The 18,274-nt window shown below is 38.3% G+C and overlaps 1 protein-coding gene across 6 annotated transcripts in view; it reads left to right on the top strand.

The window, feature by feature from the left end:
* LOC111157346 (CCR4-NOT transcription complex subunit 1) overlaps positions 1 to 18,274 on the top strand; it is a 111,054-nt gene that overhangs the window by 85,112 nt on the left and 7,668 nt on the right. For 3 of the 6 annotated variants that reach the window (XM_022518673.1, XM_022518674.1, XM_022518675.1), the window contains exons 26-43: positions 152 to 268; positions 614 to 724; positions 1,501 to 1,578; positions 1,752 to 1,929; positions 2,727 to 2,857; positions 4,662 to 4,958; positions 5,628 to 5,768; positions 5,867 to 5,971; positions 6,996 to 7,115; positions 8,455 to 8,646; positions 9,263 to 9,405; positions 9,902 to 10,010; positions 10,115 to 10,284; positions 10,918 to 11,170; positions 13,545 to 13,793; positions 14,753 to 14,916; positions 15,107 to 15,224; positions 16,583 to 16,684. In XM_022518673.1, coding sequence (XP_022374381.1) covers positions 152 to 268; positions 614 to 724; positions 1,501 to 1,578; positions 1,752 to 1,929; positions 2,727 to 2,857; positions 4,662 to 4,958; positions 5,628 to 5,768; positions 5,867 to 5,971; positions 6,996 to 7,115; positions 8,455 to 8,646; positions 9,263 to 9,405; positions 9,902 to 10,010; positions 10,115 to 10,284; positions 10,918 to 11,170; positions 13,545 to 13,793; positions 14,753 to 14,916; positions 15,107 to 15,224; positions 16,583 to 16,684 — 2,778 coding nt within the window. The remainder of the gene's footprint in view (positions 1 to 151; positions 269 to 613; positions 725 to 1,500; positions 1,579 to 1,751; positions 1,930 to 2,726; positions 2,858 to 4,661; positions 4,959 to 5,627; positions 5,769 to 5,866; positions 5,972 to 6,995; positions 7,116 to 8,454; positions 8,647 to 9,262; positions 9,406 to 9,901; positions 10,011 to 10,114; positions 10,285 to 10,917; positions 11,171 to 13,544; positions 13,794 to 14,752; positions 14,917 to 15,106; positions 15,225 to 16,582; positions 16,685 to 18,274) is intronic. The other 3 variants (XM_022518678.1, XM_022518676.1, XM_022518677.1) reach the window with 1 other exon arrangement.

Genomic DNA, 18,274 nt, shown 5'->3' with positions numbered 1-18,274 from the left:
TCTGATAATATGGAATAGATCTAATGTGGGGGCATGTTCTCAGAATTGACGGCTCATTTTTAACGTAGGATAAGGAGGAATTCCAAACATTCAGTTGAGAATTTTTTTCTTAAGCTCATTTTCTATCTTTCTTAATCCTGTACCATTTCAGGTGCTCCTGACCTCTGATAAAGCTGCAGCGAATTTTTCAGATCGTTCTTTGCTGAAGAATTTGGGACATTGGCTAGGAATGATCACACTAGCTAAAAATAAACCCATCTTACACACTGTGAGTTTCCGGGGTCAGTTCTCAGTAAAACTTGAGAATGTTCATACAGCGTATGATGTTTAAAAATCTTGACTTTATTTGGGGCTATTTTAAAGATGATTGGGTGTTTTTGTAGGAGTTTGGCCCATGTTTTGAATCCAGTTGCATGCTCATGATCCTGCATTGCTAAGCGGGATAAACAAAAGCCAGTAAGGTCTGACTGTCATCCCTTTCTGTAAGGCAAGAGTCATATTATATTGATTCCTAATTTGGGAATGAGTTTGGCAAGATACTTTTTTTTGGGTACTTTGTGAGGGGTTTTGAAATACATTCCCAGCTTTAAAAAAAATATTTTTCTTATTCTAGGACTTGGATGTAAAGTCTTTGCTGCTTGAGGCTTATGTTAAAGGACAGCAAGAGTTGCTCTACGTAGTTCCCTTTGTTGCCAAAGTCTTAGAATCTAGCATTCGTAGTGTGGTGAGTAGATTTTAGTATTTTATCGGTGGTTGATTTTTAAGAGTTAGTTTGTTTCAGCAAAAGTGCAAAAGATTATGGGAACACAGGGCCAGTTTAGTCAGGCTTCCTCAGGGAAACTCAGATTTCGAGTATGAGAGGCTAAAGTAGCATGATTTTCTTTTTTTTTTAAAGATTTTATTTATTTATTCAACAGACAGAGATCACAAGCAGGCAGAGAGGCAGGCAGAGAGAGAGAGAGAGAGAGGAGGAAGCAGGCTCCCCGCTGAGCAGAGAGCCCGATGTGGGGCTCGATCCCAGGACCCTGGGATCATGACCTGAGCCAAAGGCAGAGGCTTTAACCCACTGAGCCACCCAGGCGCCCCTAAAGTAGCATGATTTTTAAAGGATGGCTTTAGGTTTTGGTGTTTTCCTAAAATACATAGATGGGGAAACCCAAGGGTCTTGTTATGGCCATATGGGTATAAGTGCTTAACTTTTATTTTTTTTAATTCTTAAAATTTTATTTTTTATAAGATTTTTTTTTTTAATTGATGTGATGGAGAGAGACACACAGTAAGAGAGGGAACACAAATGGGGAGAGTGGGAGAGGGAGGAGCAGACTTCCCGCTGAGCGGGGAGCCCAATGTGGGGCTCAATGCCAAGACCCTGGGATCATGACCCTAGCCGAAGGCAGATGCTTAAGGAATTAGGACCCAGGTGCCCCTTATAGCTATTTTATGTAATACAAATTAAAAGATGATTTTGGTGGCCCCCTTAACATAATAGCTTTTCTTTAGGTTTTTAGGCCACCTAACCCGTGGACGATGGCAATTATGAATGTGTTAGCAGAGCTACATCAAGAACATGACTTAAAGGTAAATTTATTGCTGCTTTATCCTTTAGGACATTCTGTGCCGTCACATTATTAAAATTTACAGGAGAAGTAGAGGATATTTGGGGTAAACCCTAACGTTTGGATAAGAGTAGTATATATTGTGAATAAAGCTACATTTAAAAAAAATTCTTTTTGAATATTTGAATTATGCAGTTAAACTTGAAGTTTGAAATTGAGGTCCTCTGTAAGAACCTTGCATTAGACATCAATGAGCTAAAACCTGGAAACCTCCTAAAGGATAAAGATCGCCTCAAGAACTTAGATGAGCAACTCTCTGCTCCAAAGAAAGATGTCAAGCAGCCAGAAGAACTCCCTCCCATCACAACCACAAGTAAGTGTCATAATTAGCCCTCTCCTTACCAGAAGCTTTTCTTAAATGGTACGTCTTTATGCATACAGCAAGTTGTAATTTTCCACGTAATGTGGTGCTAAAATTTTATATACTTTTTGGTGAGCCATCTAAATTAAGTAAAAGTTAGTTATGTGTAGGCATTGTCTTAGATATTAGAATTCATATGGTATTCTTAATTAAGCATCATTAATCATAACCCAACTAAGGTTATCTTTTACATTGTTTGAGGCCTCAGAAGAAACTGAATGGTATGATGGTCTCTGTTATTCCTCAAATCTTGGGCTGGCCAGACAACCAGTTAGATCTGCCAGGGGTGGGGGGGGTGAATTATTATACTTGGATCATATAGATTGGAAGTGTGGGAGCTGTAGAAGTGTTGGAAAAAAAGATTGGGAGGTATGTTAGGATAAACCAACTTTCATTCTCTCTCGGTACTCAATGGCTAAGAATCTCCAAGTAAAACCAGGGAACAGCCTAGACTGGAAATAGATACCTATAAGAAAGAGTAATCCAACAAGGCTTGGGCTTCTTAATGAAGCATGTCCTCAGTTGATGATTTGCCCTGGGGCACTGTCATTGACATAGTTTTATGTACTTTGTTCAAATGTCTGTTAAAACAATAGAACGTTTTCTTATAATTTAGGGTGGAAAAAATGTGACCTGTGCCATTCCCCCAAGTCCTCCAAGAGAATAATCTCTTTGATAGCCTGCTAATGTTACAATAAAATCAAGAAGTATGCTTTTTATTAGCTTTTATTTTATCTCTTAACATTTAGCAACTTCTACAACACCAGCTACCAGTACCACTTGTACAGCCACGGTTCCACCACAACCTCAGTACAGCTACCACGACATCAATGTCTATTCCCTTGCAGGCCTGGCACCACACATTACCCTAAATCCAACGGTATGTAAACACTGCTCCATACCCCATTTCCTACTTTGTGACAAGATAAACTGGTCACCTTCTTTTTCTTTTCCCCCGTTTCTTCTGGATTCTTAGTGTGTAGACTTTTGTGCAGAGAGCAGGAATTGGGAACTGCTCTGTAGTACAGCTTGGCTTTTTTCCTACTCTAAAAATAGTTATTGTGACCAGACATCGTCTATATTTGTTCCTCATATCCAAACCCTGAGATAGTAAGTAGCTGGCAGTCTAATCACAATCGCCAGGAATTCCTTCCACAGGTCAAAAGATCCTTAGTGTGTTTATAGCTTTTTGCTCTTTATTTTCGTTATCATGCCACCCTTAGCCTTGCATTATGACCTTTCCTGGCAGATAGTTTGAACTGAGCTGATTCCCGTGTGTGTATGTGAAATGTCCAGGCCAGGGTCTAGAAGTGGGACTTAACACTTTTAGTTATATTTCTGTAGCCTGGTTCTAGGAGGAAGTTTGATTTGAAGTCTATAAAATTCCTACATTTGAAAGGTGGTATGTTACTCTGTATGTTCAGAGTGATGATTATCTTTTATTCTGCTTAACACTTGTTCAGAATCAGGTACTTGGAGTATTCATGGTCTTTGTTTTTTAGAAACTGAAAACGTTCACAAATACAGGAGTAACGTGAATACAGTGAGCCCCTTTTTATTTAAAGAACATAAAAGGATTTTGAAAGAGATATTTTAACCCTCGTCCTATTTTTTGTTGGGGTTGGGGGCTAGATCTACAAATTGTGGTTCCCTTTGTAACACTGTCAGTAATCTGAATACTTAATGTATCCCTCATGAGTATTTTAAAAATTTCTTGCAAGGTCATTGAGTTAAAGAGACCAACTGAGTATTAGGGCATAGTTGGTTTTAGAGATAAAAGATTGGAAATAGTCTTCCAAGTGAAGCAAAATGGCTTCAATGTATGGTAGTGTAAAATGTTTGCTATTCTGAGGAATTATTTGTAGTAGTGCTTTTTTAAAAATCTTTTTCTCTTTTTCTCTTAGAAATGTTTGATTCATTTGCATTACTCCAAGCAGCTAAAGAAGTCACTTTCTTTAAGAGTATTTAAGCCACATGGGGCACCTGGGTGACTCTGTTAAGTATTTGCCTTTGGCTCAGGTCATGGTTTCAGAGTCCTGGGATCCAGCCCCGTGTTGGGCTCCCTGCTTAGCGGGGAGTCTGCTTCTCCTCCTTCTTCTGCCCTGGCTCTTGTGCTCATGTGCTCTCTCTTTCTCTCTCTCAAATAAATAAAAATTTTTAACAAAAGAGTACTTAAGGCACAAATTTTAATTTTAACTAAGGAAGCAGGTAATCATCCAGAATAAAAAATTTGCCCGTAAGACTTTTAAAAAAACCGAAGACCTGGGGCGCCTGGGTGGCTCAGTGTGTTAAGCCTCTGCCTTCGGCTCAGGTCATGATCCCAGGGTCCTGGGATCGAGCCCCGCATCGGGCTCTCTGCTCCGTAGGGAGCCTGCCTCCACCTCTCTCTCTGCCTGCCTCTCTGTCTGCCTCTGTCTGTCAAATAAATAAAATCTTTAAAAAAAAAAAAAACAAAAAAATAAAAAACCGAAGACCTGTCTCTTACCATATATCATAAAGTGTCCGAATACTGCTGTCTTTGTAGCTTAGCTTCTATTTCTTGTGTTCTTCATTGGTTAAAGTAGAAATTGGTAGTTAATGGTTAATACTGAAGTAACTTCCAAAATCATGGGTGTGATTACTGATGAAAGTTGGGTTGTCTTTCTTAAATAAGCTGTTGACTTAACTTGTTTTTTCCCACCTAGATTCCCTTGTTTCAGGCCCATCCACAGTTGAAGCAGTGTGTGCGCCAGGCAATTGAACGGGCTGTTCAGGAGCTGGTCCATCCTGTGGTGGATCGATCGATTAAGATTGCTATGACTACTTGTGAGCAAATAGTCAGGAAGGATTTTGCCCTGGATTCTGAGGAATCTCGAATGCGAATAGCAGCTCATCACATGATGCGTAATTTAACAGCTGGAATGGCTATGATTACCTGCAGGGAACCTCTGCTAATGAGCATATCTACCAACCTGAAAAACAGCTTTGCGTCAGCCCTTCGTGTATGTTGGTTATGTTTTTGGTATAGTACCTTACTGCTCGCCTGAAAGACATTCTTTTTCTTCGCGTATCATCAAATTTTATGTCTTCCTTTCTCTTAGATTGTAAATTCTGTGAGGTGAAGCATCATGTTTGTTTTTGCTTACTATTATATCCCTCAATGTAGTGTTCCACGGGTAGTAGATATCCAGATATTGTTTAAAGAAATGAAGAATTTTAAAAAATGCTTAAGTTAATAATCTTGTTTCTGTTTATCATTAAGAATTTAGATTAAAACACTTGGAATAGGACAGTACAAAACAATGGAAAGTGACTTTGTATGTATACACATAAACACAAACATGCACTCTTTCTTCAGGTAACTCAGTTATTAATTTTGGGTCTTACATGTCATGGTTAATAATGACTTTTTTTTAAACTGCTTTACTGTTCACATATTTGTTCACCATTTTCATAATAGCCTGATAAGTAAAATGTTTTGGGTGAGTACTATTTTCATCTTGTATACAGATGAAGATGATGATTAGGCTATTTCATGGTCATAGCTAATGAGTCATAAGTCAGAACATGTAAAATTTGTCTAGGCACTGCATTTCCTGTTTTCTTATCTGTCTTGTCCATCCACAGAAAACTTTAAATTGTTTTCATTCTGTCTTTTCCCCTTCCAATAGACTGCATCCCCACAACAAAGGGAAATGATGGATCAGGCAGCTGCTCAGTTAGCTCAGGACAATTGTGAATTAGCTTGCTGTTTTATTCAGAAGACTGCAGTAGAAAAAGCAGGCCCTGAGATGGACAAGAGATTAGCAACTGTAAGTGTTTAGCGTTTGCCATTTAAGTTTTTTTTTTTTTTTTCTGTTTAAGAAAATGCCTCATAACAAGAACCTCAGTGACTTTTTTTTATTTGCAGGAATTTGAACTGAGAAAACATGCTAGGCAAGAAGGGCGTAGGTACTGTGATCCTGTTGTGTTAACATACCAAGCTGAGCGGATGCCAGAGCAAATCAGGCTAAAAGTGAGAATTGGGGGCTTTGTCTCTCTCTTGCCCATCTTTGTTTTCTTTCTGCTCTAGTTGCTTAAACTCTTCACCAAGACTAAGACAGTAGGGTTAAATGTAGATATTTCTGAGATAGATCCCACTTCAGCCTATCATTTGAAGGCCATCTGTGGAGAACACATGAAGGTACCTTAGATAGGGGTGTCTGGCTGGCTCAGTTGGTAAGAGTGTGTGACTCTTGATCTTAGGGATGGAGTTCAAGCCTCACATGAGGGATTAAAATTAAATTATAATTACCTTCTCTCTCTCTTTTTTTGGGGATACTTGATTTCTTCTTTTTTAAAGATTTTATTTATTTATTTGACAACACAAGCAGGGGGAGTGGCAGGCAAAGGGAGAGGAAAAAGCAGCCTCCATGGCTGAGCAGGGAGCTCGATCCCAGGACCTGGGATCATTACCTTAGCCGAAGGCAGACACTTAACTAACTGAGCCACCCAGGTGCCCCAAGATAAAATTACTTTAAGAGATTACTTAAAGATAAAATCTTTAAAGGGGTGTGTGTGTGTGTGTGTGTGTGTGTGTGTGTGTATAAGTTTATAAATACAGATAACCTTAGATGTATACACCTCCCAGTTGTTGAAGTGCTCCCATAAAGAGTTGATGTGCCTGTTAGTTTTTGTGTTTCACAACTTGGTCTTCCCTTCTGGTACTTAAGTTTTTATTGCTACCTGTTGGTGAGAAGATGAGGTGAGAAATCTTATCATTTTTACCAGTTCCTTTGGAGAATTGTACTTTGTATGGTTTTATTTGAGGCATTTTCCAGTGGAAAAACTCAAATGAATTTATAAATGACAGGCACTCTTTACATGATTCAGGGAAATGGGAAACACTGTGAATTGTGTGCAGATGCATGTTGTAGTGACTCCTGTGTCCCTTCTCAGAAGAGCCCCTGTGCTTACTCCCATGCAAACTTTCCACTTTGAAAAAACTTGCCTTCAGTTTGTGAAGAGGATCCTGTCAAAATAGGTTTTCTTCTTCACAGGTTGGTGGTGTGGACCCAAAGCAGCTGGCTGTTTATGAAGAGTTTGCACGCAATGTGCCTGGCTTCCTGCCCACAAATGATTTAAGTCAGCCCACAGGATTTTTAGCTCAACCCATGAAGGTAAATTGTTGCCTGGGATTAAATCGAATGTTTAACATTTTAATTTGAATGTTTTTAGGTGTTAATCTGTCACTTGCTTCCTGTGAGCTTAAGTTATAGGGGGAAAATGTACCCACAGTTACTGAGCATAGCATATGTGCTGTGTTCATATGGGGGATTTTTAAAAAAAATGCATGAGGTTCATTTTCATGTTTGGCCTAACTAGAGGAATTTACATGGTGACCCCCACGGCTTTGCTGTATTTTGTAAAAACATTTTCTAAGGGTTTGAAATATATATAGAAAAGTTGAAGATGTAGGGATGGGGAAACATTTTCCCCCTAAACCATTTGAATACAAGATACCCTCATACCCCAGTCACTCTTGAAAACTCTGGTGTGTGTTACCTAAAAAGACATTCTGTAGTATAGCTGTTGAAATCAGGAAGTTACCACAGATACAGTAATACCTAATCCTTAGACCTCATTCAGGTTTTATGAAGTGTCCCAATACCACCTTTTTATAGTAAAAGGACCTATTTCAGAATCATACATTTCAGTTAGTTTTATTTTTAAAATTTACCCCAGGTTAGTCTGATACAGCACCTCACTTTTTCCTCCTCTTTCATGACCTCAACACTTCTACAGATTATAGGCCAGTTATTTTGTAGAATGGCCTGATTTGCATTTGTCCAGTATGTTGTCAGGAGTAGATTCAGACCCAGCATCTCTGATATTTTTATCACAGAATTGATGCTGTGTTATTATTCTATCATGCTTTGACACTTGAACTGAGTACTACATTTTTCCATTGTTCAGATTACCTAATTTCCTAGGCTGTGTTCTACCCCATTATTTATTTTGCTTGCTTTGATTATTTGATTGTGTTGATGTCTGGTGGGTTTTCCTCAATCAAATGAAATACCCCTCCCCTCATCCTTGCCTTGCACTGCCCCACCTAATGTTATTAAGATCGAATAGTTCAGGAAGGGGACTGGAAGAGCCCCTCTATGTTTTGATGGGGGGGGGAAAAGGGGGGGGGGGGGGCGCTCCTGGGTGGCTCGGTTGAGTGTCTCCCTTCAGCTTGGGTTATGGTCCCAGGGTCCTGGGATCGAGCCCTGTATTGGGCTTCCTCCTTGGTGAGGAGCCTACTTCTGAACCCTCTCCTCTCAGCTGCTGTACTCACTAGCTATCTCTGTCTCTCAAATAAAATTTTGGGGGGGGGGTGGGGAGTTTTTTTAAAAACAAAAAAATTCAGGGATGTAAACATACTAAAAGACTTTAATTGACGTATAAGCCAGTGAAAAAAATCTTAAAAATTATTGCTTATCTCTTTCTTGGTTGTTTCCTTTTCTAAAACAGCAAGCTTGGGCAACAGATGATGTAGCTCAGATTTATGATAAGTGCATTACAGAATTGGAGCAGCACCTACATGCCATCCCGCCAACTTTGGCCATGAATCCTCAAGCTCAGGCTCTTAGAAGTCTTTTGGAGGTTGTAGTATTATCTCGAAACTCTCGGGATGCCATAGCTGCTCTTGGATTGCTCCAGAAGGTTAGTTCTTAAATGTTACTTCTAAGAAGAGACTAGGTTTGAAGCAAGTGCAGGAAGAGACTAGGTTTGTAAATAGAGTGACCCACGCCATCACCTCCTTAGGTTATCTTAAGATTTTAAAATTAAGGTAAAATAAGTTCTTTTTGGTAATAAGCAGGTAATTTTCTCTAGAATATAGTTGTGACCATTACTGATGGTGAAATGGGAAAGTTGTTTTGTTTTTTTTTTTCCCCCATTAAGATCTTTTGAAAATACAGTTAAGAAACTTTAAAAGATCGCAGTTTAGATTTGGAGGAGTAGGTTGATACCAAGTACTTGGGTGATGTGGGAAGGTTGGCGGGGAGCATTAGACTTTGACTGTGTAGGGACAGTGGGCCTGTCATGTGAACAACACAGTGAACATAAACTAGATAGAATTTAGAGAGAGAGGGAGAGAGAGAGAGTGTGTGTGTGTGTGTGTTAGGGTAAGTGAAAAGCATTTTGGTGAGCACAGACATTGTTCACTGGAAGCTTTAGAGGGTGTGTTGTAGTTTTTGTTAAGGTTTGTTTTTTGGCTTTGATAGTTGGGTCAAGTACTATATTATCCATGTTTGTGAATACTGTTTTTCTTCCATAGGCTGTAGAGGGTTTACTAGATGCCACAAGTGGTGCTGATGCTGACCTGTTGCTGCGCTACAGGGAGTGCCACCTTTTGGTCTTAAAAGCTCTTCAAGATGGTCGGGCATACGGGTCTCCGTGGTGTAACAAACAGATCACAAGGTCGGTAACCATCTTAGAGAAGAGTACTATTTATTGGACTGTTTTCTAACATACATGCCCTGTTTATGTCCGGACATTTCCTTTTTCTAGAAGTTAAGCGAGACATTTCTTCCAGTCCTGAGTAGTGAGAATTGTTGATTGCTTGGCCCTTTCCAGTTTGGTGCCCATGATGAATGTGGAAAACCAGTACCTTGCTTTGGGGGATAAATTGTGTATCATTGGTTTTTAAAGGTTTTAGTGATTTCATAGCAGTGGTGTTCGTATATAAATATTTCATTGTCTTAAATGGAGTCCTTTGTTTTCTAGACTTTGAGAGCAAAGCTTGAGTTTTAACACTGGGTTGTCTTTTTTCTGTTTCATTATTGGCTGTTTTGAATCTTAGATACTAATTTGCTGTTGGTTCTCAAAGCATCCTTAATTTGGAATAAATTACCATTGAATAAAATTATTTATTTGATACAGTACGGTTAGGCCTTTAAAGAAATACTTTTTCTAGGTGCCTAATTGAATGTCGGGATGAATATAAATACAATGTGGAAGCAGTGGAGTTGCTCATTCGTAATCATTTGGTTAATATGCAGCAGTATGATCTTCACCTAGCTCAGGTATGGAGGAAATTTTCTTAAACAGGAATAGGTACTCTGGTTAGTTGGGAAGTGTGTTTGCTGTAAGTGTTGTCTATCTTACATTGTGCTTTCTGTGTTGCCAGTCAATGGAGAATGGTTTAAACTACATGGCCGTGGCATTTGCTATGCAATTGGTAAAAATCCTGTTGGTGGATGAAAGGAGTGTTGCTCATGTTACTGAGGCAGATCTATTCCACACCATTGAAACTCTCATGAGGATTAATGCTCACTCCAGAGGCAATGCTCCAGAAGGGTGAGGATGAAGTGTTTTGGGATCTTTGTGTATTCAGTCTTATGAAGGAGCTTTAAAAATGAATGTGCAGACTTAATAAGTAATATTACCTGTAGAAACTTGCTGTACATATAGTATGTGGGAAGCTTTAGTGAGACCTAATATTGTCCCTTTAAGTATGAAGCCTTAACTAACTGCCCAGCCTTCTTGCTCTAGAGCAAGCAGTATGTACAGTACTAGACTTAGTGTCAAGAGCCCTATGTTTAAGCCCTGCCTCTGCCACTTTAAAATTTGAGTTTTCATAAGTTGATTTACCTTTTCTTAAAATAGAAATATCTCAAAGAATTATTGAAATTAAGATAAATAACAAACCATGGCACACGGTAGGCGCACAGTGAATATTTGTTGACTGTGAACATCGATCAGCTCCATTTCAACAGGCACTATTTTTGGGGGGTTAACAGAAGTGGCTTAACCAAGGTCAGTTATTTGTGTATTATGTGGTTATGAGTAAATAGAGACCAAGGATAGTTTTGTTTAAATATGGAAGTCACTGTTGTGGTTTCTGTTAAATAAGCAAATTGTCCAACTGTGTGTGTCTGTGAAATTGCAACCATGAGTAGACTGATTTTCACTCTGGATTTATTATACTAGATTGCCCCAGCTGATGGAAGTAGTGCGATCCAACTATGAAGCAATGATTGATCGTGCTCATGGAGGCCCTAACTTTATGATGCATTCTGGAATCTCTCAAGCCTCAGAATATGATGATCCTCCAGGCCTGAGGGAGAAGGCAGAGTATCTTCTGAGGGAATGGGTGAATCTCTACCATTCAGCAGCAGCTGGTCGTGACAGTACCAAAGCTTTCTCTGCGTTTGTTGGACAGGTAGAGCTTTTGGAAAGAAAGGTGCTTTTTATTCAACATAAGTAGGGTGTGATGCCTCCAATATTTAAGCTCAGTATTACGTACCTGTGGTCAGACAGTTACCTCCATACTCATGTAAACCAAAAATTGTCACCATCATTACTCTGTTAAATTGATAAAGCCTATTTCTTTTCCTCATCTTTGGGTGCTAACCAGTAAATTCAACATTTCATGTTCCCTTTAGTTCTACTTACCCATTTCATTTGTCATAGTTACAAAGTATGGGATCAGATAATGAATAATGAAATTGCCAGATGTATGTCATAATTTTACTAGCTTGATAACTAGGGGCTTATGGGCTAACAAAAGTCTCACAATAGCTCATGGGTTTTTGTTTTTTTTTTTTTAAGATTTTATTTATTTATTTGACAGAGATCACAAGTAGGCAGAGAGAGAGGAGGGGAAGCAGGCTCTCTGCCGAGCAGAGAGCTTGATGCGGGGCTCGATCCCAAGACCCTGGGATCATGACCTGAGCCGAAAGCAGAGGCTTTAACCCACTGAGCCACCCTGGCGCCCCTAGCTCATGTTTAAAAAAAAAAAAATAAAACACTAAAAACTTAAATGGGTGGAGCCTTTTCTTATATTTTCTAGCTTATTTACCTAAAACTGACTAACATGTTTTTTTAAAAATGGCTTACTGTATTTGTTTGCATTTGATTTGATCTAAATTGAACTTTGAATTAAAGTAGGAAGCAAGTTCCTAGAATAATTAGGTTTGGAAAGAATGTTTGTAAACAGGAGGAACAGACAAAAATGTAGAAAGAGAGCAGCAGTACCATTTAGCATTCTGTTTTTGATCATTACTGTCTGTTTTCAACCACTGGAGGGATTCATACCCAATAGTCAGTGTGTCCTAATCATACTACTTAATGGCAAGAATGGTACTTGTGCTGACTGCCTTTAGAATTCCTTTAGTAGAACTTTTGTAATGTTTATTCAGGGAGTGATATTTGTTTATCTGCTAATTTCTGCAGATTGACCATTGTATTTCTTTAAACCGAGATGAAAGTTTAGGAGTACTACCAAAGAAGGATTGCAAATTAGTTCTATTATCAGATAAATGATAGTGTGTAAGAGCGGATTTAAATTTTAGAAGTTAGAAATTGGATTTACTTTTTAAGATGAATTTTAACTTAGTTAAATAAATCATACAGTACAGTAGCTCTGTACCCAACAAAATTCTAAAATACACTTTATTGCATGGGTGTTACTGAATGTTTATAGTTTGATTTCTGGTTTGGATAGAACTCTGAAGCACTTGGTTTTTGCGATCATCAGTATTTCATGGGTATGGATGTGGCACCTGTCTCAGCTCTTCCTGCTGGTTTATTTGCTCTTGTTTCTTCTCTCTGCTTAAGAAAGTATAATTTATACTTTTCTGTTCTCTTTTGTATCCTTTTGAGAATTCTTTCCTCCTTGTGTTTCCTCTTGATCACAGCCATTTGTCTTCATTACCTTAACCCCCTGTTAGTTTTTAAGATCTCAGTGTACCAGAAGTCCCTCTGCTGACGTTCTGCCTTGCCTAGAGTACATTAATGTCAGTTCCGTTATTTTATTGCTTATCAAGGGACAGTGATTTGTTTTAAAATTTCCAAGATAATGGTCAAGTTTTCATTCTGGGCTTGGTTTCTTTAAGTAAGCACTGACCTCCCTCCCTCTCTCTGCACCCTTAACTCTTTTTGTACTGTCTTCTTTCATACTAGCCAAATAACTTCTCTGCTCTGCTTCACTTCCAAATCATATGTCATAAAATTTGTACTTTTATACTTTAAAAGAACATTTTATTTTAAACTGGATTTACTTTAAAATAAACTTCAGATCTGTGACTATTTTTTTGGTACCCATTTATCATACAAATTACTACTTGATTTTCCTGTTGCAGCTGTCTGGAGTTTCAAAAATTTTGTTATTGGTTGATTCAGTTGGAAGAAGTTAAATTCTGTGGGAAAGTAAAATAAAAATATATGGCATTTAATTTCCTACATGGGGGAAGTATGAATTGGCTAGAATGTCTTTATATGATTTTAGTGGGCTCCTGAAAGTTGGTTTATTTGTCTACTTAAATTTCCACATTATTTGGCTGTGGACTGTTCAAAATTGCCATGTTATTATCTCTTCTGTTCCATCTTTACTGTTCTCCATTAAACTTAAAACTGAGGAATTCTGTCATTGATCCTTAATGGAGAAGTCATTTTCAGGACACCTTTTTTAAAGTAAGAGTTAGAAATGTGACAAGGAGTGAATAAGAGAATACCTCTTAAGCATGAAGATTAAAAATTGAGGTGTTATTATCTCATGTTTTTTTGTTTTTATCTATCTATCTATATATATATTTTTGTTGTTGTTCCCTTGGTAGATGCACCAACAAGGAATCCTGAAGACTGATGACCTCATAACGAGGTTCTTTCGTCTGTGTACTGAAATGTGTGTTGAAATCAGTTACCGTGCTCAGGCAGAGCAGCAGCACAATCCTGCTGCTAATCCCACCATGATCCGAGCCAAGTGCTATCACAACCTGGATGCCTTTGTCCGACTCATTGCTCTGCTAGTAAAGCACTCAGGGGAGGCCACCAACACTGTCACAAAGATTAATCTGCTGAACAAGGTCTGAACTACTTTTTTGCTTTAGTCTTGGTATGCTTGAAATCTGCGTCAGTGGTTCTCAGGGTCCAGCCTGTTCCTCAGAACATTTTGTAAGATCCCTTCAGTCCTGAAATTAAATTTGTAGGTAGTAGTATAAACATAATCACTAAATTTTAGAAGAGTATGGTACTTTAACTTAAGACCACAGGTGGTGGGGGGAACAGTGTATTTCAGTATGTTAATGTTTGGTAATGACCACATCGGAAGATACTTAGATAGTATAAAATTTTCACCTGTATACAGAATCACTGTGAATGGAATACTGATACACTGATAATAGATCAGCAATTCAAACACCAGAAGTACCGTTGCAATTGTCTTGATTTTTCTGAAAAGAAACAAAATAGTTTTCTTTTGACATACACAGTGGAGTTCCTGGAAATTTGACTATTAAAACTACAAAAACAAACTTAGGGTTTGTGGGTAATTAACACACAGGTTATCCTGTTCTTCTCTTCGGTGGGAAGATTAAGTGGAATGCAGGATGGCTCTTTGTATGAGACATTTCTGCAACCCCACATCGTCCCTGGCCCCTCCCATCTCCTAAATGTCAAGAGAAGTATAAACCATTTTGCCTCATCAGTTTCACATCAGACCAGAAAAATTAGGTTTTTAGATTGTATTAATATAATGGAATATGATGTACCATGCCTATTTTCAAAGCTCTAGAAAAACCAGTGGGTTTGTGGAGAGCATACAGTTCTGGTTGAAGATTATTGAAATTCAAAGAAAATACAAAATTCTGCAGGCCACATCAAATCAGTATATGGCCCCTTTGGCTGCCAGCATATAATGTCTATTCAGATGGCATGTCTCTTTCTTTAATGTGGGGCACAAGAGTTTGAAAAGAAAGCATGGCTAGGGAGTGATAAAAGTGAATTATCTTCATGATTTACAGGCTCTAATCTGTATGCTCTGTAGGTCCTTGGTATAGTAGTGGGAGTTCTCCTGCAGGACCATGATGTTCGGCAAAGTGAATTTCAGCAGCTTCCCTACCATCGAATTTTTATCATGTTGCTCTTGGAACTCAATGCACCTGAGCATGTATTGGAAACCATTAATTTCCAGACACTTACAGCTTTCTGGTGAGTATTATTGAATTTAATAGAGATTTCTTGTTAAGGATTGCTGTTCTTAGTGGTAAAATTTGAGAAGTAGTACTCTTGTGGATTTAAGGCATGTTGATTTGAAAACTAGCTTGTATGTTTTCTACTTACACTGATGTGTTTGTATTTAAGTTGGACCTTGCTTCTGATGAAGGTTTTTGTCTTTCAGCAATACATTCCATATCTTGAGGCCTACCAAAGCTCCTGGCTTTGTGTATGCCTGGCTTGAACTGATCTCTCATCGGATATTTATTGCAAGAATGCTGGCACATACGCCACAGCAGAAGGTGTGGCTGCAGTTTATCTTCTACAGATGAAGACTGTAACTACTTGGAGCTTATTATTAGCACTCTTAGTCACTTAGTAATAATTGTACTCCTTCCAGGCTTAGTCAAGAATTATTTAATGTGGAGTAAAGTTATGGAGAAGGTTTAACCAGTACTTGACTGCCTGTGCCTAGAAGCCATTCCTCAGTGATTAGGGTATTGCTCCTCCAGGTCTGTTGTGAGCAGTGTGTTAATCTTGCTTAAGAACTTCTTTAAAAAAAAAGTCAAAACCTTGGAGTACCTTTAAATAAAACTTGGGTAATGGAGCTCTAGAACCTGCCAGTTTTACAGGTTCTCACTCTAAATGCTAAAGCTTTCACTATCAAGAGTGATGAAGACCACTGGTCTATATTTGAAGAAATTAGTATCAAGTTCTAGTAAAGAGTTTTTAAAGTGTAATTACAAATAAACACAGTTAACATGAGAGGTTTCTCTCCCATCTTGGAATTTAATGGCATATGAATAGAAAGCATCCCTGATTAGCCCTTAAGAAGAAAATGTGACTACTTACGTGGTTGGCAAAAAAGAGAGTGAGATAATCCTTAAATGGAGTGGGTTTTATTTGGTACTCCAGGAGGAGGAACACAATAACATAAACTTATCCAAAAGAACATAGTTTGTATAGTTGGGAGTTGATGACAGGCCATGTTTGGCTGAGAAGATTTGTGTTGTGAACTTTTTATAAACTGCAAGTTACTGGACAGGAGTTAGAAGTGGGAAAGGAAATGGTTGAGACCTAGGACTTAATTAAAAGAAGGAGTTAAGAAAACAGACGTCTGTCAGTTTCTTAATTGTTTTGTTTGGTGTCTGAAATTTTCTGAGTTTCCTTGTCCTCTTTAAATTTTGCTTATAGGAACAAGGACCTCTATATATCCTGGAATTTCTGGAGGCACGCCCCCCCCCCTTTTAAAGATTTATTTCTCTTTAAAGAGAGAGTGTGAGCGCATGCATACATGGCGGGGGTAGGGGCAGAGGGAAAGAAGCTCAAGCAGACTCCCCATGAGGAGGGAGCTGGACAGGGAGCTCCGTCTCCTGACCCTGAGATCACAACCTGAGCCAAAATCAAGAGTCCGGTGCTCAGCCAGCTGAGACACTGAGGCAACCCTGGAGCCATTTTGTTGTAAATATTATTTCTCACTGTTGCCATAATTACACTTAGTCCCTTTTCATGCCAGTCTTTGCAGTACTTAACGTCCGTATTCTCTAGTTACATTAGTATGAAGATGATAATAAGTCACAGTGTAGCTGCCTGGGCAACTTTTTGGTGATAGAACAGCAGCTGAGTATAATTACGGCTCATGTACATTTCTTTCTTTCAGGGATGGCCTATGTATGCGCAGCTACTGATTGATTTATTCAAATATTTAGCGCCTTTCCTTAGAAATGTGGAACTCACCAAACCTATGCAAATCCTCTATAAGGTAATTAATTTGCAGTTACACATTAAAATACTTTAAACCTAAAATTTTGAACACTGTCAACTGGGGATATGAGGCCTAATTTTTTTTTTTTATTAATTAATGCTTTTTAAAAAAAATTTGTATTTATTTATTTGAGAGAGGGCATTGGGGGAGGGGGCAAAGGGAAAGGGAGAGGGAACTCTATCCAGGGCTTGATCCCAGGACCCTGAAATCATGACCTGAGCTGAAGTCAGACACTTAACCGACTGAGTCACCAAGTACCCCAATTTTCCTATTAAGTTTTTAAAGAATAACAGATCCTCAGGAAAACACAAAAATCAAGTGTACTTCATAATCAGTCCCCAAAAAGGGTATTCATAGGTTCAACTTTAGTAGATGCTGCTAGTTTTACAAAGTCTATGTGTCCATTAACTCTTATACCAGCATATCCCTGGTATTGTCTGTTTTTTTGTTTTAGCCATTTTGGCAGTTGTGCAGTTAGGATCTCACTGTGAATGAATTTTGCATATCCTTGATTTTTTAATGAGTACAGTGGCCATTTGGGTATCATTTGGTGATGTTCCTTTTATAGTTTTTTGCTCATCTTTTCACCAGATTATGGTTTTTCTTATTTTTAAATAGGATTCTTCATATATTCTGGATATGAGCCCTTTGTTTAATACATAATCAATATTTCCGATCACTCTTGTGGCTTACCGTTTTATTCCCTTAAAAATAGGTGTCCTTTGAGGAATGGAAACTTTTAATTTAATGTAGTAAAAATGATCCAGGTTTTTGCTTTCGTTAAATGTTGGCTTTTGTATCTCATGTTGGCTTTGCCAATCCCAAATTGCAATCTGTTCTGCTTGTATTCTGTTCATTGCCCAAGAACCTATGTTATTCTGGCTTTTGCGTTACCATAATATGATCTGTCTCATATTCATTATTGTGTATGGGTGAGGTTCATTTCCTCATCCTTCCTAGTACTGCCACCCCACAGTAAGTAATGTAAGGCTTTTGAGTACCATTTTTTATTCCCCATTGAATTGATTGGGCACCTTTGTCAAAATAATTGACCATTTGTGTATGCGTGTCTCTCTGGTTGATCGGTTTATCTGTTCCTAGGCCAGTACCGAACTGTCTTGATTTGTAAGACTTACTGTAAAGCAGTAAGCAGAGTAAATCCTCCTCACTTTGCTCTTTTTTAAAGATTATTTTGGCTAGTTAATGTCATTTGCCATCGCATAAAGAACTGCATAGTCAGCTCGACTTCGGAAAGCTGGCTGGGGTTTAGATTGAGATTGCGGTGGATCTGTAGATCACTTCGGAGAGAATAGAGACCTCTTCATAATACCGAGCCTTTCAGTCTTGAACATGTATGTTTCAATTTAGTTAGGTCTTTAATTTTACTCTCTCATGCTTTGTAGTTTTCCAGCATAGAGGTTTTCAGCCTCTTTCTTTAGAATTATCCTTAGTTATTTGATGTTTTTTGTAAAATTGTAAAATACCTTTTAAATGTTTTCTTGTTTGCTGGCAGCATATAGAAACAAAACTGATTTTTTTTATATAGCCCAGCTACCTTGTAGCTGCGTATCTATCTACCTAACTAAA

This window comes from Enhydra lutris, unplaced genomic scaffold, assembly GCF_002288905.1.
Source record: "Enhydra lutris kenyoni isolate GAN:26980312 unplaced genomic scaffold, ASM228890v2 scaffoldscaffold54, whole genome shotgun sequence".
NCBI classification, from domain to species: domain Eukaryota; kingdom Metazoa; phylum Chordata; class Mammalia; order Carnivora; family Mustelidae; genus Enhydra; species Enhydra lutris.
This window is presented reverse-complemented; position numbering and strand designations above follow the sequence as displayed.